The following is a 26717-nucleotide window of genomic DNA, read 5'->3' on the forward strand; positions in this document are numbered from 1 at the left end:
TTAATGTGTTTGCCTTTCCACTAATTTATGATTTCTTTCTTTCTTTAATGAGATCTGCTCTGCAGCCCATAAAATAATTGTTATGGTAAACTGACTTTTTAAAATTAGCTACACACCAGTTGGTCCAGAAACCTATTCCTCTAGATCATTCATGCACAAAATACCTTTGTGTGAAACCCTTTCCAAATGTGTAATGGCTGGATTTCATCCAGAAGTTTGCTTGCAGAGTCTCTCTGTGGAAGCAGCCTTACAATTTCCTTTCCTCGCAAGCGTTTCCATGAGATTCTCTGTCACGCGGGCATGCTCAGGCCGCTCACGGACGACACAGAGTATATATTCAACGGGAGCTCTATTTCCAAAGAACTTATTTTCTCTAACCTGCAGAGAGGCTACCTGACCCGGCGTCTGGCGGTATGGCATGGAGGATGAGGAAGCTGTTCAAAGACTCTCAGGGCAGCTGGAGACAGGTTTACAGGGAAAGATCTAGCCTGTTGTTAGAACAATTAGCTCATTGTTCCATACACTTACAAACTGTTTTCCCTGTGTTAACTCTCACACTGTGATTGTGATTCTGCCACAGGGACCCTTGGTGGAATAAGCCTGACTCTTGGCCCCATCCTTTCCTCAAAACTGGGAAAGACAGATATCTGCAGGATACAGATACCAGGTAGCACTCAGAGAACTTCCAGGTAATGTGGCGATGAAGGGTTGAGACAGGCAGCCTCATTCTCCCTCTCCGACACTGCAAAATCAAACACGCTAATGGGGTTGCACGGGTGCTAAAGTAGTTACTAATTAATACTGAGATAAATATTTTTCAAGTGTTCCAATTTTTGTTCATGGACACATCCTGCATATCTGGAAGAAAAATAAACCTTTGCTTTAAACAATTAATAGAGGAACTTTAGCATTACCTAGCAGATATTACATTATTCTACTGAATTATTTTCTCTTTTTTTTTCTTTTCTTGAGAGCATGATAGTTTACTGTGCAAAAGAAGAGTATGAATTCCTCTACCTACACTGACAAATACATTCGCTTTAAGTCTATTTTACTTTTGGCATTTGAATTAAGGACATGAATATTTGTTTATTTCATTTTACAAATGTATTAAGAAGCTTCTAAGTGCAGGCCTTGTACTGATGCTAGAAATCTAGTAGTGAACAAAGGTGACATGCAGTGGAAGTTATCAGCGTGCACATTAATTATTTAAATAAACTCTATATATTAATGAACTATAGAACTGATCAATTTGGCATTATTTTTTATCAATTGAATATTTGAAATTGAGGCTTGTCCATTATCAATAAAAATTTGTTAGAATGCATCAACTCAAGGAAAGATAAGATATTATCACCTGTTTACATGGGGAGATGAAGAATCAAGTTTTCCAGCTTAGACTTTCCTCCAAAGGAACACCTTAAATATAATCCAACGGAAAACTGCAGTTCATTTTCCAGAAATTTACTTTATGGCTGATTGCAAAAGAGTAAAATTAGTAGTGGACAATCCATGGAAAAGAATTGCAAATGAGTGGAGACATAAGAGAGAAGGTGAGATGGAGCATAAAACAGGTCAATACTTGATTTGTGGATTTTTTAAATGTAGGCAAGTGTACAGACAGGGAAGAAATGGCCACAGCAAGTGTCAAGCCTTGTAACTCAACCAGTCTCTATCCAGTGGCAGAGAACAAGGGACAGAAATTCAGATCTAGAGACATCCATTGAAATATAGTCATTATGGGGAGAATAGGGCAGATGGCAGATGCTGAATTCCATGAATAAAATACAGTGCCATGGAGATAGAGAGAGACAGAGACAAGAGAGGTAAAGTATAGTTGAACTAAGCAAACTATAGGTCACAATAGCATTCTGGAAAGTGAGTGAGTGAGTGTGTGTGTATGTGTGTGTATATTGTGGGAAGGGGCCCAAAGGCAGGGCTAAGATATCAGAGGATTCAGGAAGGCAGTTGTTCAGCATTAGGCTGCGTTTAGTTGCAGGTAACAAATCTGCAGATCTGTAGCTATTCGTAAACCTTTATGGTATCTAGACTTCAGTTAGCTCAGCTAATTTAAGATTATGGCTGATCTCTAGGGGTAAAGTGATTTCTTAAAAAAATGAGAACAAAGTGGTGAGAGATAACAAATGGTTTAATCCCATTCCTTAAGAAATATAACAAGTGGTACATTTATAGGCAAATCTGTAACATGTATATTTTCAGAAAAAATAATTATTCTGGTCTGTAAAAAGAAATTTTGCCTTCAGAAAATGCAGGTTGGCACACCTTATAACTACCTGGAAATAGTCCTGTTTATCAGCAAAGGGTACCTAAATCAGTTCACTGTTTTTAAGTTTTCAAAATTTAAATACATAGGAAAAAGTATTTGAAAAAGGAGAACATAGTACAACTAGAATCCATTAAAATGAAATGATGACAAAATTTGTATTTTTAACTGTACAGAAACTTTGTGTTTTACAAAATAGATCAGCTGAGAATACAACCATTGAAGTGTAGTTATGGCTTTCTCACAGCTACAAAGACAGTTAACAATGACAGAGGTTGGGCAAAAAGGGAAACAGGAAGGTCAACTTCCTCTTCAAAACTTCAAGAACTTAAGTAGCGGTTCAAGAGTTCCATTAGTGGCAATTCCAGTATCTTGTATTAAATAAAATGAAATGTTAATATTACAGGAAAAGTATAGCAAATACAGTCCATCTTCTGTAGTATATTATGACATTTTAATTTCATTTGTGCATTTGGATATGGGTGCCCAATCACAATATGTATTTCTTATTATGGGTTGGAGTGAAAAAAAGTTAGATATTAACTGGTGTAGAAATGGAAATGGGGAAAGGCCCTATCCCTTTGTATAAATTCTCCTTCAGGTTATATCTTATGATATATTTTTATATTCAGGTGTTTTATGAATGTTGTTTTTTATCTGATTTCACCTGCATAAAACATTGGGAAATAAATATGGGAAACAAGATTAAAAAAAAATGTGTACCTCTCTAGAGATGATTCTGCCAAAAAAAATATCCTTCTAAGATTTAAACCTTCTAAAACTCCAACTTATAGACATTGTGCAAAATCTTAAAACCTAATCAACATCTTGATATTACCAACCAGCACTAATGTTATGTATTGGTTTTCAGTTAATCATGTCACTAAGCTTTAAGACTCCTGACACATATAAACACTCCATCATTACAATTTTAAAACAGCTTTAAAAGAAGAACTCAAATGAGTCAGACTTTATCTGCTTCAGGCAATGAAGGAATCTGCTGTGTCTCGATGCAAAATTTGAAATTTCCCTCATTTGAATTGTCCCAACTTCAAAGCATTTGAAATATAAATCCATCTTCTTTTGGCAGACTCAATGTCAAAAAGTTATCAAGGGAACAAAGCCCACCTTCAGTTTAATAAAATGATACTTTTTTACAAAAGACATTTCCATTACCTACAGCTAAACTAAACTCTATAAACAATCACTACAATACTGAATTAAATTACCCTATTTATAAAAAATTGTCAGAAAGTAAGAAATATTAAACACTCCAAAGAGACATAAAATCAGAAGACTCAACTCATAGTTAACAGTGCAGCCCACAGAACTGTCAAATGAAACCACAAAAGCTGTTGAAATGATAGAAGAGAGATTGACAATTTTGATTTCTGTTCTAGCTTTCACAAATGAAAGTATCATTACACATACTTCATTCATTTTGGGTCTTGGTTTCCTGCTTAGAAAAAATAACTTTGAAAATTCACATAATGTCTACTTGCAATCTGAATAAAGGGATCTACTCAAAAAAAATAATATTTTATTTCTATATTAAATAGTATCATTAGTTTACATTTAGGAAATTATTTTATTTTCTTGAGCCAGGCTGTTGAATTCATAAACCAATGATTGTGTAATGTTGGACAAATAAATTCTCTCAGCCTAGGTTTTCTCATCTATAAAATGGAATGATAGCTCTGCTTCATAAGATTGCTGTGAGGATTCAATATATTAGTAGATGTAAAACACTTAATATAGTGTCTGGCTAGGAAAAGTTCAATAGTGATTTGCTATTATTATTATTATTAGCTTCACATCCTGACTTCCTAGTGAAATTGTAAGAATTAATGAGGTAACACATTTGAGCATTGTCTCATTAGGTAAAAAGTGTTATGTAAATACTGGAATCCATGAAAGCATGCATCACACTTTGCTACATTTATAAACACTCTTATAGGAAGACTGTAGAACAATATTAATGATAACAATAACATTTATTCATAATTCTAAAGATTAAGCTTACTCGTATATGTTCTGATACATAGGAACTTTGGGGGGAAATATACAAAGAAAAATGTTTCCCCTATATTTGCTTCCTCTTTACTTCTTTTGAACTTACTTTAAGACCACAGCTACAACTACAGAAAGGCTTTCCTAAACAGAAATACTTTTTTCCCTGACAGAGTAGACAAAGTAGTGTCTCTCACCTCCTGGTGCCAGACAAAGCCCCAACCAGACACACATGTCTCTTTTGCTGGTTTTGTCTTATTCTGATCTTCCTACTCTCTCCCTGACAGAAACTATAATGTCCCAGTGGAAAACAGGTCATGGAATGTTTAGGCTTTGTAACCGCTGAAGGACAAGGGAACCGAAACAGAGAGTGTGGTAGAGTGAATAGAGCATAATCTTACCAGTGTTGAGCCTGGGTAAAGGCCTTGTCTAGGACATGTAAAGGGGTCCTGTAAAGTCTCCTCCAAATCTGAAATTTTGTATTTAAATAAAATAGCTATAGATCTGAATTCTAACCTACTGTGTCACTGTGATCATGTAAAGTGTACAACAGCTTCGTTATGACTTTGTTAAATTAACACTTGTGTAGAGCACAAGGTGTGAATGGAGAGCCATAATTCAACAACAGATCAGAAAAGAACTGAAATAGAGTTTATTACTCATGGGCAAAGAGGGGCCACACAGGGAGGTCAAGGCAGAGTGAAGACAGAGAGAGAGAGAAAGACAGGACCTGGGGGATATGCCTTCATTAGTGTCCATGGGTGGAGTGATTGGGGTTTCCAGGCTAAGGCCAGATAGGTCAATTCAAACTCAAAAGAGCAGAGTTTTGGTAACCTCCCAGGGTCTTATCTAAGGGACACACAAAAGGAAGGTCCTGGGAAGGCCCAGTGGGAGAGAATATTGATGACAAGAACTGTTGGGGAAGTCATAACAAGAATGTACATTTGCTTGTGACTCTGTGAGCTCTTATCTAGGCCACGCCCTTGCATGAGGGGGCTAGTGCTGTAATAGAGCAGAACATATCTGACTCCATATTAGATCTTTACTTATCTTTTACTTTAATCTTTGTATTCCATTGCTTTTGCTACAAGTTAAGAATGTCGTCTATAGCCTGAAATATACAGGATAGCCCATTTCAAGCCTCTGACCTTTAAAGGTATAACACTTTTCCATTCATATAGAAATAAATAGTTGCAGAACAGAGAATAACATTTGTCTTGTTGGAGGTTTATAGGAATATCATGACCTGACCTACCTGGACAGCTGCAAGAACAACGGATTCTGCCACCAAGAAGTTTGCAACAACCAACCACACCACCTCTTCTTTTAGTATAAAAGAAGCCTGAATTCTGACTCAGGTAGGATGGTTTTTCAGGACACTAGTCTACCACCTCATCAGTCTGCTGGCTTTCTGAATAAAGTTGTTATTCCTTGTCCCAACAACTCATCTCTTGATTTATTGGTCTGTCATGCAGTGCAAGCAATACAAGCTTGGACTCAGTAACAGTGTCAGTTGACCAAACAAAATGGATACCAAGGTAGTAATACCATGGAGTAGCTTAGGTAAATGCTTGACCTTTTTAAATGCATATTTTCCTATTTAATATCACAGAAACTCCATGACATTGATAATCTTCACTCTAGAGGCACATACATATCAGTGGAGATTCAGAAAGGTTGAATAAGTTGTGAATGGTGGATAGCAAGTTAGAATGTATTTCTTTCAAATTCAGAGCTTGTGCTTTTCTAGTATGTCATACTACCTCTTAATATATGCTCATTCAATGAATGTAAAATGTGTTATATTTCTCCAGTGATAACCAGTACAGTTTTTCATATGAAATTTCTCTTTAGTAATTAGGAGAGCTAAATGAACTCTATGAAGTTAACAAATATTTACTAACTGACAGTGTGGCAGGTACTATATAATGCAACAGGGTACAACAGTAAACAAGACACAGGCATCCAGTCTTACGGGGTTTATGGTCAAGAGGAAGACACATAAGTTAAAAGAAGTATAAAAGATGGTCAATTATTACTGTTTTGTCTTTTTTTGTAAGGTACCAGGATTTAAGTGTTACTATATACCAACGATTGTGTTGGATGCTTTTATATATTATTTCATTTAATCCCTATATATAACTTAAGTATTATTTTCCTTGTTTTACAGATGAGGAAGCATACATAATTAGTACATGCTTGTGCCAATGTATTCTCTTTCCAGCAGTGGATAAAAATGGCCTCTTTCATCAAATCCCTACAATACTGTGCAGTTTCCTTAAACAAATTCTACTTTAATAGATTAAAATATTGAACCTCATTGTTTGCAATTTTACTTTTACTTCTAATGAGGTTGGAAATTTGTTGGTATATCAGCAAAGATTTATTAGGCAGCTATTATTAACCAAGTACTGTATGTGACCCAGAGGATAAAAAGATAAAATGATTGTTTTCAAAAATTAGAAAGATTAAAAAAAAAAAAAGAGTTTATAAGCCTCATAGGTGAAAAGAAACAGACATATTTTCTTCATGGTTTAGTATCACACTCTTGGTCACAGGGTCACAGTTGATGAATCTCAACAAGAAGGACAAAGGACATTCTGGATCATTGTTGTTGTTGTTGTTGTTATTGTTTTTATAAGGATTCTAGCTTAATAAAATTAACTATTATTTTACTATTTGAATATTGGTTTCTGCTCATCTTTTTCCATCTACCATACTCCATTGGCTTGAAATTTTATATGGGTCCCAATTTAAAAGCTAAGAATGGCTTGCATGGTGTTGATCCTGACTATATACAGATTTAACAGCTATAATATATCTGAACAAAGAATTGATCCTGAGGACATAGAGGTATTAATGTCTATAATTTATCTGAAAAAAGAATTGCTAATTTGAATATAAAATTTATTTTAACACACTTCCAGAATATGTCTACTGTTTGCCACAATGTAGGTCAACTATCTTGCATTTGTAATGTTTCTTAAAGGCTATTAGTCCCTCCTGAAAAATCAGATTAGAACTAACACCACATTTCTGGTGGCTTGGTTTTCATTCCATTTTCTTTCAGCCAAATCATACTGGCTTCCCACCCTCTCACTGGGCTGCTAGTGCCCTAAGCTAGGATTATCACAGTATGCAAGTCAGATGCAATGATAAAGGCACCTAATACTCATTGCACCCATATAGCATATATATTTTTCATACAGCTCCCTCTTTGTTTGGAAAATCTCCTATTTTACTCTATCTCATTGATTTTACTTGTTTGTTTTTAAACTGTACAAACTATCAGAGTTGAAGCTACATCTATTTGTAGACGATATCAACCTACATCTAAGCTACATCTATTAAGCTATTTGCCTGTGAGAGTTGCTTTTTATATTCATTGAAGACTTATGTGACAGTGGCTTAAGCCATAGGACATTGAGAACTCACTTACTGGGAAATCTCAAGGTTGGTGGTTGCTGGGCTCATACATAAACTTAATATGCTCCGAATTCTGAGTTAGCATCTTGATGATCCTCTTGGCCTTCTTATTATCATAACAAGACAGCTAAATACAATCAAGGCATTTTTATTAAAGAAAATAAAAAGATGTCCTCGAGGTTCCCCAGAAGACTTCCCTTTCTGTGTCATTGGCTAGAACTTTGTTACATATACATTCCTATACCAGACTAGCCTCACCTTCAGTGAGATTAAAGAAAACCTGTTCTATTCATGAACAAAATCAGGCCATGGCAATAAGGAAGAAGTTGGGAAATAATTTTTGTATACAAATCCAGGAGTATCTGAGAAAAAATGTTTTAAAACCACAGTGACTGATTACATCTAATCAATCCTTAAATCACTTTAAAAACAGAAGAAGAAAAGAGAAATTCATTGTGATTGAATTTGGTTCAGGGACGAATATTATAAAATTTGAATAAGTAAGTCTATCGCAGACAATGCGCATTAGACACATATCCTAAAACAAATATTGAATCATATTTTATATGTACTCCAATTTAATTTAATTAATACTCTATAGAATCATGGTTTGATTTTATTGTGCAGCAAAGAGTTCAGATTTATCAATCTAGTTCAGCTTCAGTAATAAAAAGGACCATATGTGCAGTCAGATTAACATAAATATTATGAGAACATATTTCAGTTAAAAAAGAGAAGTTCTTGTACCCAGAATTGTCAAGAAGATACTTAGCTTGTTTGAACTTATGAAAATAAAAGTTAAGTTTGTTGAGAGGTAGAAAGTCTACCTTTAGAAAACTGAACATATGGCAACTAAGAAGCACAACATGCAGAGAAAATAACAGGAAGGTTGGTCCAGATTTTGAAAATTTATAATTGCCTGCTACTTTTAGGATATTCTTATGGCTATAAGTAGCACAATAATTTAAAACAAAAGAAGAAAAATAGACTTCAAAATTTTTTACCTCATTCTGTTGGTGTTTTTAGTAAAAATATTTAGAATGTTAATATTTATAATTAATTTCAAAGCATATTTTATTTATGCAGACTTCATTTTTTTTAATTTTATTTTTTATTGATGTATAGTTGATTTAAAATATTGTGCTGTACAGCAAAGTTACTCAGTTATACACATATATATTCTATTTTTTTAATATTCTTTTCCATTATGGTTTATCCCAGGAGATTAGAATAGTTCCCTGTGCTATACAGTAGGACCTTGTTATTTATCCATGCTAAATGTAATAGTTTCCATCTACCAACCCCAAATGCTTAGTACATCCCTCTCCCTCCCCACTCCCCCGTGGCAACCATAAGTCTTAACTCTATGTCTGTGAGTCTATTTCTGTTTTGAAGATAAATTTCTTTGTGCCATATTTTAGATTCCACATATAAGTGATAGCATATGGTATTTGTCTTTCTTTTTCTGGCTTACTTCACTTAGTATGAGAATCTCTAGTTGTATCCATGTTGCTACAAATGGCATTATTTTGTACTTTTTATGGCTGAGTAATATTCCATTGTATATATGTACCACATCTTCTTTATCCATTCATCTGTCAATGGACATTTAGGTTGTTTCCATGTCTTGGCTATTGTGAATAGTGCTGCTATGAACATAGGGGTGCATGTGTTTTTTTGAATTATAGTTTTGTTCAGGTATATGCCCAGGAATGAGACTGCTGGATCATACGGTAATTCTGTTTTTAGTTTTCTGAGGAACCTCCATACTATTTTCGATAGTGGCTGTATCAACTAACATTCCCACCAGCAGTGTAGGAGGTTTCCCTTTTCTCCACACTCCAGCATTTGTTATTTGTAGACTTTTTAATAATGGCCATTCTGACCTGTGTCAGGTAATACTTCATTGTAGTTTTGATTTTCATTTCTATAATAATTAGTGATGTTGAGCATATTTTCATGTGCATATCTGTATGTCTTCTTTGGAGAAATGTCTATTAATATCTTCTGCTCACTTTTTTTTTGTGTGTGTGTGGTACGCGGGCCTCTCACTGTTGTGGCCTCTCCCTTTGAGGAGCACAGACTCCGGATGCACAGGCTCAGCGGCCATGGCTCACGGGCCCAGCCACTCCAGCGGCATGTGGGATCTTCCCAGACTGGGGCACGAACCTGTGTCCCCTGCATTGGCAGGTGGACTCTCAACCACTGCACCACCAGGGAAGTCCCTTCTGCCCATTTTTTGATTGAGTTGGTTGTTTTTTTGTTGTTGAGTTGTATGAGCTGTTTGTATATTTTGGAGATTAAGCCCTTGTCTGTCACATGATTTGCAAATATTTTGTCCCATTTTGTAGGTTGTCTTTTCAGGGTTTTTTATGTTTGTTTTTTTAGTTTGTTTTTATGGTTTCTGTTGCTGTCCAAAGGCTTGTAAGTTTGATTAGGTCGCATTTGTTATTTTTGTTTTTATTTCTATTGCCTTGGGAGACTGACATAAGAAAACATTGGTATGGTTAATGTAAGAGAATATTTTGCCTATGCCACCTTCTAGGAGTTTTATGGTGTCATGACTTATGTTTAAGTGTTTAAGCCATTTTGAGTTTACTTTGTGCATGGTTTGAGGGTGTGATCTAACTTCATTGATTTACATGCAGTGGTCCAACTTTCCCAACACCACTTGCTGAAGAGACTACCTTTTTCCTATTTTATATTTTTGTCTTCTTTGTCAAAGATTAATTGACCATAGGTGTTTGGGTTTATTTCTGGGTTCTCTGTTCTGTTCCATTGATCCGTATGTTTGTTGTTGTACCAATACCACACTGTTTTGATTACTGTAGCTTTGTAGTATTGTCTGAAGTCTGGGAGAGTTATGCCTCCTGCTTTGATTTTTTTCCCTCAGGATTGCTTTGGCAGTTCTGGGTCTTTTATGGTTCCATATAAATTTTTGGATTATTTGTTTGAGTTCTGTGAAAAATGTCATGGGTAATTTGATTTGCATTAAATCTGTAGATTGCTTTGGGTAGCATTGTCATTTTAACAATATTAATTCTTCTAATCTAAGGCCATGGGATATTTTTCCATTTCTTTGAATTCTCTTTAATTTCCTTTATTACATAGTTCTCAACAGTCTTTCACCTCCTTGGTCAGGTTTATTCCTAGGTATTTTATTATTTTGGTATGATTTTAAAAGTTATTATTTTTATTACCTTTTTAAATTCCCTTTATGATATTTCATGATTAGTGTAAAGAAATGCAACCAATATCTGAATGGTAATCTTGTATCCTGCTACTTTGCTGAAATAATTTATTAGATCTAGTAGTTTTTGTGTGGAGTCCTTAGGGTTTTCTATATATAGTATCATGTCATCTGCATATAGTGGCAATTGTACCTCTTCCTTTCCAATTTGAATACCTTTTATTTCTTTTTCTTGTCTGATTGCTGTGGCTAGGACTTCCAATACTATGTTGAATAGAAGTGCTTAGAGTGGCAGCCCTGTCTTGTTCCAGATTTTAGTGGGAAGGCTTTCAGTTTTTCACCATTGAGTATTATATTGGCTGTGGATTTGACATAAATGGCTTTTATTATGTTGAGATATGTTCCCTCTATACCCACTTTGGTAAGAGTTTTTGTCATGAATAGATGTTGGATTTTGTCAAATGCTTTTTCTGCATCTATTGAAATGATCATGTGTTTTTTAAGTTTTGTTTATGTGGTGTATTACATGATTGATTTGCATATGTTGCACCATCTTGCAAGCTTCATTTCTTAATTTCAATTTAATGAATATGACATATGAAATCTAAGATAACTAATAAAGTGCAGAATTATTCTCAGATGCTTATATAGTTAATATGATTAAGTTGGCAGCTGTACTCTAATAACTTCATATTATTGGACACTTTCTTTTAAATACAATAGTCTCGACTTGTTTGCCTTCTATTCTTTTGGTTTTATTTTTGGATATTTAAAGCTTTAAGGTGGTCAGTAATTACAGATGAACTTTTCAATGTTTTATATGCAGTTACACATGAAAAATAAGATTATATTTTAAAGGAATGGCTGGTGTATAGGTTTCTAGAAGCATTAACTGCAATTAACATTTAAATAATATCACAAAGATAAGATATCATATTAATTTTCCAAAGAAAATAGGTTGCACAAACCAAAGTTAGTGACTATTTTTGATTGGTGTACCAAAATAAGTTTTCTAATTAAAAAAAAGTCAAAATTACACTTGAATGAAAATGTGATTAATCAATTAAAATTTTTGGAGAAAGATTTTTCACCTCTAGCATGTGTAAAACAACATTAAGAAAAATGTTCTAATAAATATTTCTTGCTGAGATAGAAAAGCTAAGTCTGTTGTGTAAGTGGTAAGTATATCAAGTCATGCTCCCAAGAATAGTGTTTTAGAATTTTCTAGCTTCAGAGCTAACGCTTGGAATTTGCTTTCTTTACTGCCATTCCATATATTTCCTTGTAATGGCTGAAGCTTAACATTGTCCCTCTGCCCACTCCATCTTTACTTCTCATCATGATCTAGGGAGACTCTGGAGAGTGGCCTTTCCCCTTGTCCTCATTAATGCTACTGGCTTGACCTGTCCACCCCAGCTGGACTTCCCTAACTCCCTGCTCTGTTGAATTGTCAAGAAAAATCAGGGTCCGCTGCAGATGGTGCTCTCAATTTAGCAAGTTCCGCCAGTGACAACTTACCATCATTTTATATTTTCCTACAAAACCGAGGTTAAAAAAAAAGGTGTGGGGAGGGAAGACCTATGTCAAGATGGAAGTGAGTCCTAAGAAAATGATTGGTCCTATTTGGTCTGTTAAAAAACAAACAAAAAAAAACTAGTTTAAAATAGAAAGAGCAATTGGTTTACAATCAAGACTGTGTTTTTTGTTGTTGTTTTATTTTTGGCTGCATTGGGTCTTCATTGCTGTACGCAGGCTTTCTCTCTAGTTGCAGCAAGTGGGGATTACTCTTTGTTGTGGTGCCTGAATTTCTCATTGTGGTGGCTTCTCTTGTTGCAGAGCATGGGCTCTAGGTGTGCGGGATTCCATAGGTGTGGTGTGTAGGCTCAGTAGTTGTGGCTAATGGGCTTAGTTGCTCCACAGCATGTGGGATGTTCCCAGGCCAGGGATTGAGCCCATGTCCCCTGCATGGGCAGGAGCAGGCATATTCTTAACCACTGCACCACCAGGGAAGTCCAAGACTGTGTTTTGATCCATGTTGTGCCAATAAGCTTTGAAAGCTAGAGACTGTGGAAGAGACAGTAATGTGTTACCCAAGCACTGAGGATTAGGAAAAATAATCAATAAAGTAAAGAGGATTTTGAGACAACCTTGCCTGAGAAAAATGATCCAGATTTCTAACATTCAATACCCAAGCAAACTTTTGGAATATAACATTTTTAAGAGTGCATGAATGCTTGTTTATGTAGATTGATTGACTCTATGCTATGCACATAAATCCAACGCTTACACTTCCAAAGTTCTTCAGCCAAAACAGTTTCTCTTCCTCTAATACCAAAATAACATAGCCCAAGCCCCCAGTCCTATCTGATTACAAAAAATATGTGTCTTTCATAGATTTACTATTTCTGAGGGTTCCCAAGGAACAATTCTTTAGTATAACAGGCTGATCCTGTTTGCCTCTTGTCATGTCTTCATGCGGTGTTCTTCCAGGATTCTCCTTGTCTTGTCTTGCTATTGGTTCTCCAAATACTACCATTTCTCAGACAAATAAGTGATTCTATACCATTCCTTCACAGCACAGTTTGTAGCATGTAATACAACTTTGCTGAAATTTGGTTATAATACCAAGAATTATAATTCAGGAAGGGATATCTCAAAAATGGACACCAGATAATATAGTCTTAGAATCTAGCAGTCTTTTCACTTCTAGCACCATCTGTTTTCTTGAAACATTTTTGCCTATGGTCAACTTCTATCCTCATTCTTGGAGGCAAATTCCCACTGTCTCTTTTGTGAGTGGAGTGGAGGAGGGAAGGGAAAGGAGGCAAATAAGGAGAGGATGGAAAAATATTACAGTTATTTCCTTCAGCTCTAACTGAGCCCTAATGACTTCTTAATACCTCCATGTGATTTATCTTCATTGAGACTTCATCCCTGGTTCAAGATTGCCTCAAACCTGCATGTGTCTCTGTTGCTCTCACATCAACCTGACAAGAATAAAGGGAGAGTATTTCCCAACACAATTCCAACATCCAATCTGATATGCCAAAACTGTTTATAAATCCCGTATTTGCCATTTCATCACCTTCAGTAATTTTAAAATCCAGATTTATTCCACTTTAAGCAATAGGAGGAACTCAGCAAATTTAAAATAGCATTTTATCTCCACTCCATAAGCATTACTGCTTCTATACATTGGAGCATTGAGTAAGGGCAAATTACTGTCTCTTCTGGAATATCTTTTAGTATTCCAAATAAAATGCACCTTTGAGGAATGACTGATAACTCATAATCCAGTAGTTAATGCATAAAACTTTGAACAACTGTATCTGAGTATAGTTTTTTCATATTCACAGCCCAACCATTTTATTTTATAGTACCATTTAGCAATTGCAGCATAATTCTTGAGGAGTTCATATTTGAATTTGAAAATTCGAAATGTTTTTTAATTATTTAGACTGCAATACAAAGTTGAAGAAGAAGAAATAAAAAATGAACTTTGAACAGAAGGTTTTTTAATAATTTCAGCTTGGAATAAACTAATCCAATGTCTGCTTTATTGTCATGTTAAAAAAAAATTCCAACAAAATAATTACACATAAGAAACAGACTTAACTTTGTGTCTTCATTTTCTGCTTTAGTTTATAGATCTTTATTTTCCACCCTTACATTATCCTATACACCTCCCATAAACATATTTATCATGTTACAAAGTGTTACAGAGCATCTAGTTGGAAGAAATGATACTTAAAGATCATTTAATCAAACCCACATCTGATGTATATGTCTTTTTAAAATTCTAACAAATAGTCGTCATATTTATAGCTTGCTACTTCTAGGCAGAAGAGTTTTATTACATATTTCACGTTATACATTCTTTAAGTGCTTACTATAAGTTCTGCATGAGATGTTTATTCCACAGGGTTACTGAATCAATCACTGCCTTCAAATAGTTCCCAGCTAGTTGGAGTGGTGAACAAATAAACTGACAATTAGAATTTAAGGTGATAAAGTTTAGACAAGGAAGGCACTAAAAGAACGCGTAGGAGCTGCCCAGGGCAAAGGGAAAGACAACTGGTTTCTCTATAGCACTGCCCACTAAAGGAGTGATCACTTTTACTTTTGCCTTCTTGTGTCAGCTACACTCTAGCAAAGGTAGTAAAGTTTAAATCAGCTCCTATCAAAAAAAGCAGGTCTATATTTTTCCCCAGACAGAAAAGAAGAAAAAAAGGAGTAAAGAAAAAAGTCTAAAACAGAAACACGTAGTATATTAGAAAAGAAGAAAGCAGAAGAGTCCTCTTAAATTCATTTAATAATACCTTTAATACTTCAATAATACCTGTAATACCTCTATAACATGCACTTGGATTGTCTCCCAAGTTCTCTGGATGGTACCAATGTACACGTGCCAGGCCTCAAAACATGTCACTTTGTAGAGGATCCTACAATTAGATGGTAGTCATGAATTGATTCCATAAACATTTATTGAACCCCTACTATGTCAAAGGCTCAGTGAACACAATGGTGAATAACAGAGACATAATATTTGTTCTCAGGGAGTTTAGAGTCTAATGACAGATACCAGCAAGTAAATAGATGATGAAAATACAGTGTGCTATGATAGGGCGATCATCTGGTTACTTGAGAGCAGTTGGAAAAGTCTAAAGGAAGTCATATTTTAAATTCTGAGCTCAAAAGCACCTATACCGCATCTTTTATTTAAAAAAAAAAAAAAAGGAGTAACAAGGGGTCTTAGCTAAGACCCTCTAAGAGAGAGAACAGAAAGAAAGAATGTATCAGCAGAGCAGAGAAAGCTCAGAAAGGCCCAGAAGCAAAAAAGGGCACGGGGTTTTCAAAGAACTTAAAGGAGTTCAATTTAGCTGAATCTTCAAGCAATCCATGTTTTGGGGGTGCTTGAGAAGAGGATAGTCAAGTGATCAGGGGACAGAGCATGCTGGAGTCTGCAGGCTATTTTAGGACATAAGGACTTTTAGACTGAGACTAATAGGGAAATATTGGACAGTTTTAACCCAGAGTGATATGATCAGATTTCATTTTAGACATAATACACTCATTCCTTGTGGAGAATAGATTTTCAGGACTTCAAGTCAAGGAGCAAGTAAGTATATGTTTACTAGCCCCACCACGGTGCCTGTATAAGATCCAATTAAAGAAATGCCCCAAATTTGCTCCACACCCATTAACCCCTCAGTGCCCTCAGTGGCTTTAGTGGTTTAGTGGAAAGGGTCACCACACTACCCCTCACATCTTAGCATGATCTGCTGTCCTGGCCTCTCCCTGTGAGGTCTGTTCTGGCATACCTCTATCCTACCAACTATAGCAGGACCTGCAGCGGCTGTGGTGCCCAAGCACACACGAACTATGGTTCTTTCTTTACTTCTAGATCCAGACATAGCATGGAAGCATGAGTTGGCCTTTACATATTGAGAAAATTTGGGCAGGAGAATTTGGAGAACTTAGCCAGAGAAATTTTGTTGGAGTGGTTAGACTGTGGGGTATTGATGTATTGGTACACTTTCAAGAAGATCGTGAAATGGATAAAGCAGATGAGGCAGGAGATGAAGTAAGAGCTAGGAAGGTTTTTTATTTGTTTACTCTTCTTTTGTTTTAAATTAGAGAGACTCAAGCATTTTAAAATGTTATGAAAAGGCATAAGCTTATGACCAGGTTAAAAAAAATTAGAGGTTGAGTTTACAGAAAACAGAAGAGAGAATTTCTGACCAGTTAGCAAATATGCTACTCTGTGGCTCACTGATTTATTTGTTTGTTTTAAGCTCACAATACATTCTAGAGAGAAATTTCCCATGGCATTATGGAATTCAGGCTTCCCTTGAGAATTTGGAAGATTTGGCAACCGTTGGACCAACTATTCTGTATGGAAATGGCTGTGGTGGACAAATAGCTGTCATTCTCTTCCAAAGGAAGAAAGTACAATTTCTGTCTCTCATTTCTCCTTACTAAACTAGCTTCTGTAAGTGTTTGAATTTGTGTAGGCTGAACTATGAAATAACAGTAAAATAATCATAGAATAAGCCTGAAAGAGTTGAAAGATACAGATTCAGAAAAGTTGAAGAATTTTAAAAGAAGTGAAGAAAAAAAAGAAGTGAGGAGACATAGTCAAGTTTCTACCTGTTTTAGTAGTTGAGATAATTTTTGACTAATGGCATCTCTGCTCTCTGGAGTCGGGGCAAAGTTTTCTCTAAGAGTAGAGGGAAGTTCATTGATTATAACACATAGTATTAGGAGCAGGGATAAAGAGAACTGCACTTTTGATATTCTGTGTAATTAATGTATTTTAAATATCTTGTGATCAGAAAAGGTGTTGAATAAACTATTACTATTACTACTAACAATAATAAATGCATTTATGGAGCACTTATGGTATTTCAAGCACCATTCTAAGCTCTATAAATGAATTACCCCGTTCAATATTCACAATGAGACTATGAAGTGAATATTATTCTCTTGATTTTGCTTCATTAAAAGATGATTGTGTCAATTATATATGCCAGGTTTATTCTGCAAAGTGGAAATTTCTTAATTTGATGAGATTGAGTACCATCATCTCCCTTAAATTTTTCTAAGTAGAATTTATAAGCTAAATTTCCTTACCCTTATTTCATTATTAATTTTAATAAATATTGAAATATTATAAGGCACTTCACCACCATTAAATACTGCTGAAGGCAAGTATTTCATTTTGTACCATTTAAGTTTAACTTAATTCATGAGCCCCTAGAATGAATGACTGAAGCGATCTTTTCTCTAGTAATATTTCATCTGCACTAGATAGTTGAAAGCCATCCTACTGGGAAGTGAGTATTTGTGCTACATGAACTTCTTTACTTAGAATTCTAGCATTATATAAATAATATCAAATTAATACAAAGAATAATAATATGAGCTATTAGTAATACTATAAATAATATACAACTGTCTATGTAACTATATACCTTTATATCTGTATCTATATCTATCTATCTAATATTTATCTATAAGTGTTAAAACATGCAAAGATTCCCAGGTTAACATTTTTAAAGGAAGTGACCATAAATGTTTTCTTTCTCAAGAAGTTTAATATTGTTGGTTTTCTCATACTGATTACTCTGTGTGTGTAGACAGATATTTCCTATACACCCGTTGTTCAATTATTTACATCAGCAATTATATCATGACAAATAATTAAAGATCAAAATATAAAAGAGAGGGCTTCCCTGGTGGCACGGTGGTTGAGAGTCCACCTGCCAATGCAGGGGACACAGGTTCATGCCCCAGTCTGGGAAGATCCCACATGCCGTGGAGCGGCTGGGCCCGTGAGCCATGGGCGCTGAGCCTGCACGTCCAGAGCCTGTGTTCCGCAACGGGAGAGGCCACAACAGTGAGAGGCCCACGTACCGCAAACAAACAAACAAACAAACAAAAATATATATATATATATATAATAGAAATGAAAAGTTACCCTATGCAAGTGACTCAATGGAGCAGTGGATTATTGAATGATATTGTGATATTATTAAACTATTTGAATATTTATATTTAATACTTTATGCCATTTGTTATCACACTGTATTATAAAAAGAGTACACTGTAAGATTGTGAACTACAGGGAGATGACATTTAAAACCTACACTCAGCCTTTCCTGGAGGAAAGGGAAGACTAATGTAGTACTACTACTTGGTATGACCTTGGCATTATAAGTAATTTATTTTCATATCTATAATCTGAGATTCTTGTTTGTCAAATTAAGGAGTACTTCAACATTTGGACAATAAATCAAACTGTAGATGTAAGAGCAGTTGACTGAAATTGGTGATGCAGTAAGAGTGGGTATTTATGCTCTGGAGCTTAACATATAGCTTTCTCCATGGTGCTTGGGGAGCCCATTCTCCTCTCTGTTCAAGAACATAGCTCCCTTTGATGTCAATGGGAGCTGCATTTCCGTGACGAGAAGAAAATAAGCATGCTAAAGTTAATTGTCAGACTGATTTTGGTCTCATTTTAATGCCCTCTGGCAATGGAAGCCTGATGTGTGGCTCACTTTGTTCTTTACCTGATTTCCAAGTAGGGAACAGAAGGCAAGTGCTATGTGTAAAAAGGTGTGAGCTGTCAATAGATACATCTGGGGCATGTGAAAAGCATTCAGCACTTTTATCTAGCAGAGGGGACGTTAGCCCGATTTCCCAGGAACACTGTTTAGGCTCTAGTCCCTCTAAACTTGTGTGCCATTTTAGACTGCATTATTTTGTCCCAAGGCTGAAAAGCACAATTTCTACACATTTAATAAATAAAATATTTAAGCCAACATATAAATATATCATCCAGTGGGTAAACCAAATTCTAAACAGAAGGGAGATATTCATTTCAGAACAAGTTAATAAATTATTTTATTGCTCTTGTTTAGAAAAAATAGCAATTTATCATTCAGTACCAGAGTCAAAAAGTGCTTGAATCTTTCATAAGGAGGTAGCATTGCTTAGTGGGTAAAAGCGCATATTCTACGGTCAGACCAGGAGGCTGGCACTGCTGCTTGCTTGCTGTACCATCTAGAGTAGATTCATTTGAACTCCCTGTATCTCAGTTTCCTCACCTGTAAAAATGTAATATAAACCTAAAAAACAATACCTAGAAAACAAAGTATATGAGAAAATTAAATGATAATGTACATCCTTAGAACTGTGCTAAGCACAGAGTAAGTGCTATATAAGTGCAATTATAATTATTGATGGATAAATAAAACAAACTTCATTGAATAATAATTATATGCTGTAGAAAAAAAAAGGACAGCAAGTATGTTTCCCACATATTTAAATTTTAGTCTGACAACTGTGTAACTAGATAGATTTTCCTAGGAAATTATATTCTGTGTCATGATGTGCATGCCAGGGTTCTCTGGCAGTTACTCTGAAGATCTCTGGGTTCTGAGAGAAGCCCCCACTGCTGTTTGGGACAATCACAACCAAAGGTAAGTAAAACCTGAATTTTAAAAATATTATTCATCAGTCACCATATTATGGAGCTTAACTAAAGGCCATCTAACCCATATATACTGGGCAGTAAAGATTTTTAACAATCTTTTGTAACCTTGGCCATATCCAGAGACAGTGGCCCTTTATTTAGATCCTGAACTGAATTTTATGATGGATGCTTTAAACAAGGGGAGAATGAGGGCATATTACTGAGGCTGATATGTTTTGTTTTATAGAGGTTTGGTCCTCTTGGCTGTGGCAGCCTAGGAAATTATTTTCTTCTTTTGAAATGCTAGATTTTCCTAAGGGAAGCAGTCCCTTTTATAGTGTAGAGAGGAGAGTTAGATGGTGATGGGGAACTTGGTGATGTGAGTGGTCTGGGGACCAGCACAGATGATACTCTTATGCTGTTTTCCAAATGGTGGAAAAGGATTACTTTAGTGGTGTATAAACATTGAAAAATATTATTTAAAGTGAAGGAGAAAAGTATATTTTACATAGAATTTCATATAGTTTATATAGTGATAGTCATGATTTACCTAAACTATGATTTTAAAATGCTAAACATTGAAGAAATAAGCCTGTTCAAAATTATTATTTCTAATGGTCTATTCGTCATCAGACTTTGGAGAAAATAAAAAAAGAGAGAATGTTATCCACAAAAAATTTAAAATATATTTTATTTATTTCACTGAGAAATGGAGTGCTTTTTTGCTTGTCTTGCTTTCACTCCCTGTAATCTTAGAGACAAATATATGGAGAATATATGCAGAACTGGTTACATGAATTTATATAAACATAGACACACATAATCCCTTTGCCTCAATTTTCTGTCTTTTTTTGTAATTTTTATGTTATTTTTATTTTTATTTGATGTATGGATTTTTTTGGGGAAAAAAAATCAATGTAAAAGTTATTTCTGGTAGAAATGAGATGTGCTTTTTAAATGATAGCTGATACCATCTTAGACTTTTCCATAAGTCCAATGGCCATAAAAAGCCTCTTCTTTGTGGGGTGAACAGTGCTGGGGTGGACCATGTACAGAGAATGCATCAGGGCATAAGAGAGGCTTGGTGGGAACTTCAAGTCATAAAGTGTCAAAGAGGAAATAATACCTGTAAAAGCAGGGACCACATACCACAGTCAATGGAGTGTGCACACTTTCAGGAGTACAGAAGGGAAAATGGGTTCCATGAAAAAAAAAATTGCTGGATAAAAATGAAAATTATTTGCTTCATAAGAAGTTTCTTCCAAACCAGCAACTTCCTGGAAACATAGTAATTTTGTACTTGAAACATATTGAAAACAGTCTGGAGTTCCCCTGGGGGAAAATAGACAAATTCCAGTAAGTAGATAGAAAGGGATAGAAGAGTTAAAAATATGAAGAGTGGAGTGTTTCAGTTTTTTGCAAATAATGCATTTTGTTACCATTTCCTAATCATGTAACCTAAACAGGTTCTAGTTTATGTTTACTGAGGACCTTGTTATCAATGATTGATTGTGTTAGAGTTCCAAGGTCAATATTATTATTTTGAGTATCATTATTCAGGATTATGTCGATGATGCCAAACTAATAGTGAATTTGGAGGTGAAAAAACAAAGTTCTTGGTAGAAGAACCACAAAGATAATATACAGTACAATCACCATAGTTAATAATAATAATATAATAATAATATATATTTGAAGATTGCTAAGAGAGTAAATCTTAAAAGTTCTCATCAGGAGAAAAAAAAAGTAACTGTGGGGGGTGATGACTATTAACTAGTTTTATTGTGGTGATCATTTTGCAGTATATACCAATATTGAATCATTATGTTGTACACCTGAAACTAATACAACATGATATGACAGTTATATCATAATAAATGTTTTTTAAAAAGAACTACAAAGATCCAGAAAATACAGGGATTGAGTGTAAATAGTACTGTAATAGTATCCGAAAAATTACTGTAGTTGAGGGCTTCTTTGGTGGTGCAGTGCTTGAGAGTCCGTCTGCTGATGCAGGGGACACAGGTTCGTGCTTCGGTCTGGGAAGATCCCACATGCCGTGGAGCAGCTGGGCCCGTGAGCCATGGCCGCTGAGCCTGCGCGTCCGGAGACTGTGCTCCGCAATGGGAGAGGCCACAACAGTGAAAGGCCCGCGTACCGCAAAAAAAAAAAAAAAAAAAATTACTGTAGTTGAGCATATTTGCAAATATGTGGACTTTCTAATATTCGACATTGAATGAGTCCAATAATAATTGTGTTGTATGTACTCTAAGAACACAACCATAGAACTTTAAAAAGAAAATTTTAGGGTAAAAAATGAAAAAAATTAAAAAGAGCTTTTCATTATAAAGCTTCAAGAACCATGTGGTATGTTAGGATAACAAAAATGTGGACAGAACTCAATTCATTGTGTGGTGCACTATTTAAGAAGTCTAAGAAATAAGAAAATAAAATTCATTTTTGAAGAAAATATAGACCTTATTTAATATTTTAAAATGGATAATGGTGGCATCATGATAATAGAAAATTGATATCTTTGGAATACTCATTAATATAAACAAAAACTGAGTGAACTAAATGTAAATGAAATATTATTATGATAGCCATGCTTTAAATACTGTGTGTCTTACAAAAGTATTTTATTGCTATGAGATTAATTTTATATTTTTTCAACAGTGGAAAACCTGGTTGATGTGTATTAAAATTTAGATTGGTAGTTGTGATAAGGGGAGAACAGTATATAGAGAAATAATTATGTGATCACTATGCCTTTAAGAACACTGGGAGAATTTGAAAGTGATCTCTTTCAAAAGAACCAATGAAGGAGCTTCCTTTAGGGAGAGGCGGTCAGCTCTATTTAAAACAAAGCAGAACAATGAAGCATTTTTTAGACTCCTAACACCACTCCTCCTTTTCACAGTTTGGTTTGCCCTCTTACAAAGTAACACCCTGGTATCCACATTAGAATTGAAACTGACAAGGCATCCCTTTTATACCTGGCTTCCAAAACTCCTTATTAATAATAATTAGCCATTCCTGGCTTCTATTCAAGAGAGTTTAATATATACTAGAATGGCTTCTGGGCCTCAGCTGCATTTCTTACTTTAGCTAAGGAATGATGGTGCTGGGAGAGGGAACACCACTCTATGCTGAAAGAGATTTGCTGAATAGCATCAGTGCAGCAAAATGACTACTCAGTTGTCTGTTAATGAATAACCATTATTTAAATATATATTTTATGTTAGTATATGTGTAGAAATGTTCATTCAAATGGGTCATATTTAGCATAATAAATTTATTTCTATATCTACCTTAGAAAATGTGTGGCATATAGCCTGTAGCATTTAATAATCACTTTAAAAGTCATTATTTTTATACATTTCATACGTGTGCTTTCCTAGGAAATGTAACTGCCTTTGATTTCCAGGTAAATGTGATTTATAATATTCAATGTCTACACAATAAAATAATGTGGGTGATATTTAAGATTAGTTATCATGAATGTATTATTTACTTAATGAATAAATACTTCAGTTTGGTTTGTAATGTTACTTATTTTAATTTTTACAGAGCATATAACTGAATGCCTTGATAAGAGTAGATATTGTCATATTTATTAGAAGAAATATAGTGGGATGGGGGAGTTTCTTTTCCAAACTTCTGGTTTGGAGGAAGGCATTTCTATTCCACTCTTTCAGGGAAAGAAAAGGTAGGAGCATAATTATTTTATTTTCTCTCATCTTTCACTCTTCAAGGCAGAAAGGAATGACATCTGACTGGTAAAAAATGGAGGGAGGGACTGAGCAGTCATGGACTTTTATTTTCAAGAGTGGCCTGTTTCCAGGATTCATTCACTCTCTGTGTCCTAGGGCAGGCTCTGCCCCTGAAAGGAGGGTGGCACCACAGACTACTGGATAAATCTGGCTTATTCAGAGGTGAGGGATTAGGGTCTCACATACAGCCACTGATCCAAGCAAATATCTTTACCTCCATGTCACTATCTCCTAAGTCTTACTTTACAACTCTTCAAAAAGCTGTGGAGAAAGAGTCAGACCTGTTTACTTACCCTAAAACTCTGATCCAGTTGCTCTGTGGTGAATATAAACACATGGCATATGTGTGAGTCTTATTATCCTTTGCAGTTTCTGAGCCTATTTTCCTAACCTGAAATAAATATAGCTGAAGTTTTGGCCCTTGTTTCAAAGCCTCAATCCCTGAATAGTCCTCTTCTGCCAGCAATGAAATGTTTGAGAGTTTGTTTCATGAAATCTTATTAAAGGATACTAAGAGTGAAGAAGATAACCTCACTAAATAACCAGTGTTACCTGCCCAGTTTCTGACTTGGGATTTCACTTTGATGAAACTTGTATGAATCTTGACTAGAAGGTGAACTTTCTCCCTGAATTTCCCAAGAAAATGATTTCATAGATCATTAGCGGAATTTAACCCTAACTTGGAAACTTATTTTCAGAACGTAGGTATTATTAAACCCCTAACAAATTTTCTTTGATTTCTAATTAAAAGTTAACTTTTATTAACATATACTTATCTAACAATTAGAGTAAAAATCATCACTTTGGATTTTGACCACAAATTAACACACTACAGTCAGGAATTCAGAACATTTATTGCAAGAGCTGAATAATTGTAAATAACTTAGAACTGGCAAAGCAGTAACAAGGATAATTGTTTAGATATTTATTGTGTCAAAGTCATCAAACACCCCTCACAAACTGACAAATATGTACTTCAATAAGCTATGCACTCCTACCCATTATTTTCCATTATACTGTGGAAAAATGTGAATTGCTATTTACAAAGTAATTTTATTTTTGGTAAGAACAAATTATCTATCAGATTAGCAAACCATTTTTTTACTTTTTTTTTTTTTACTTTTAAACTGATGTTGAACGGTGGCATTAAGATAACTTTCACTTCTTTCAATAAAGACATTTTGTTGCATGCTATTTATTTGTTTAAATCATCTGTCATGCCTTAACAAAAACCTCCTAAGAATGCTCGAATTTGGATTTGTTTGCACGTGCAACTGAGATCTTATTAACATTAGCTGTCACTCTGTTGGTTTGACCTAAGTGACAAGATGCTGGTACCTGCCGGCATTGACCAACTATGATAACAAACAGTTAAACAGCAATAATTAGAGATCTATCCCTTAATTTCCCCCAACTAGCCTACCTGGAGAATGTTCTGTTACATCATGAAGGCACAACACATTAAATAGTTTGTGACTATGGTCTAACACTTGTGTTACAACAACATTATTGGATATGAGGATCAACACAAACTGCCATTTCAACAAAGTTGTAGACACACATTTTCCCAATTGAAACTATTTTTGAATAGTAATTTTTCTTCAATATATGCTAATTTAATACATAAGTTTTGCATGAGTGACAAGCACAGGATATATCACTTTCTGAAGGATAACACTTTCCCATTACTATGCTACTAAATAAGTGATTTCGCTTTTGCCTACTTTGAAAATAAGGATGTCAAGAAAATACGTTCTGAATTTCCAAGCTTTTGCAGAGGTCCTTTTTTTATATAAAGTTTTCATTTTTTATCTTTATTTCTTATAGAATTCCAGCATCATAAGCTATCATAAAAGAAGCGAGATTCCAGAACCTTTATTTTCACTACAAGTATCTGAGATCTTTTGAACAATGTGTGTCAAGACAGACTCAGAAACACTTCACTAAAAGAAACAACAAAAATAGCAACAAAGAGGCAAACAGAAAAAGAAAAGAAGCAACCATAAAACACAGAATTATGCTACAACGTTTTTTAGGTGAACGGTATAAGTACACAAAAGTTGTTAATAATAGCTTGCTTCTATTTACAAATACTTTAACACTGATTGACTTACAAGTGTCCACTAACGTTGTTAACAGCACAATAGGTTTAATGCTTATCTTTTTAAATTTCGTTTGAAGTATAATGTCAAGTATAGCAGTCCCAGCACAGATCAACAACAAAAAGAGCACAATTTTCTAACTGGATATGTTTGTCAGTCACTCTAATCCATGGAACTTTCTTACTCTCCAAATGCATATTCTATTGTTCATAGCAGCAGTCCAGGGTCAAAATAAAATGCAGTTAAAAAAAAAAGGATATTTGCACAACGGAGAGACCTCTGGAGAGTTTAATCAATCCTAGTAAACAAGATCACATGGTTAGTAGAACTATCTTCTCTCTCTTATGTGGTAAAACACTGTATCCTCCATGGTGCTAACACAAAGTTACGGATATCCCTGCTATAAGGGGTATAGTTGTAGAGATCTATTGAATACATAAAGCTCTGACACACACGGTATTAACATGTCTATTTAGTTTAAAGTTATTAGGTCCCATATAGCCTTTTTCTTTTTAGAGTTGGTGCTCCTTAGGACTCTCAATAGCACCTCCTGCTTGCTTATAAGACTTCAGATTTGCCAGAGGAATGTCTGTCATGTGGCTGCCATTGTTGAAATGGCCTTCGGTGGAACCATACTGCTTACGGTCATTGAACTGGTTCCTGTTGCTATCTTCTTTCCAGGCTCTGGTCAGGGTGTGCCCATTCACAAGCTTGTCCTTCTTGACCCATTCTTTCTGGGGTGCAAAGGTTGAGAGAGGTGATTTAGGGTGTTGATAGGGACCCAAGCCAGGAGGCATCCAGCAGTTATCAGAGTGACCCAAAACCAAGCACTCTTGAGTGCACATCTCTGTAGCTTCAGCTAATCCTCGGGGGCCCAGAGGCCCATCTGCAGAGGACAAGAGACAAAATAAGGAAAGAAAGTGGTTAGAGTTTTCATTTAAAATTATCTCCTTAG

The 26717-nt window shown here is 35.1% G+C and overlaps 1 protein-coding gene across 4 annotated transcripts in view; it reads right to left on the minus strand.

Moving 5' to 3' along the window:
- Positions 1-24495: 24495 nt before the first annotated feature.
- The window catches only part of PCDH9 (protocadherin 9), a 966004-nt gene continuing 963782 nt past the window's right edge, over positions 24496-26717 (minus strand). For 3 of the 4 annotated variants that reach the window (XM_067712923.1, XM_067712925.1, XM_067712924.1), the window contains one exon: positions 24496-26648. In XM_067712923.1, the coding sequence (XP_067569024.1) occupies positions 26275-26648 (374 nt within the window). In that variant the 3' untranslated portion in view covers positions 24496-26274. The remainder of the gene's footprint in view (positions 26649-26717) is intronic. The other variant, XM_067712926.1, reaches the window with a different exon arrangement.

The sequence above is a fragment of the Pseudorca crassidens genome, chromosome 18 (genome assembly GCF_039906515.1).
Source record: "Pseudorca crassidens isolate mPseCra1 chromosome 18, mPseCra1.hap1, whole genome shotgun sequence".
NCBI lineage: Eukaryota > Metazoa > Chordata > Mammalia > Artiodactyla > Delphinidae > Pseudorca > Pseudorca crassidens.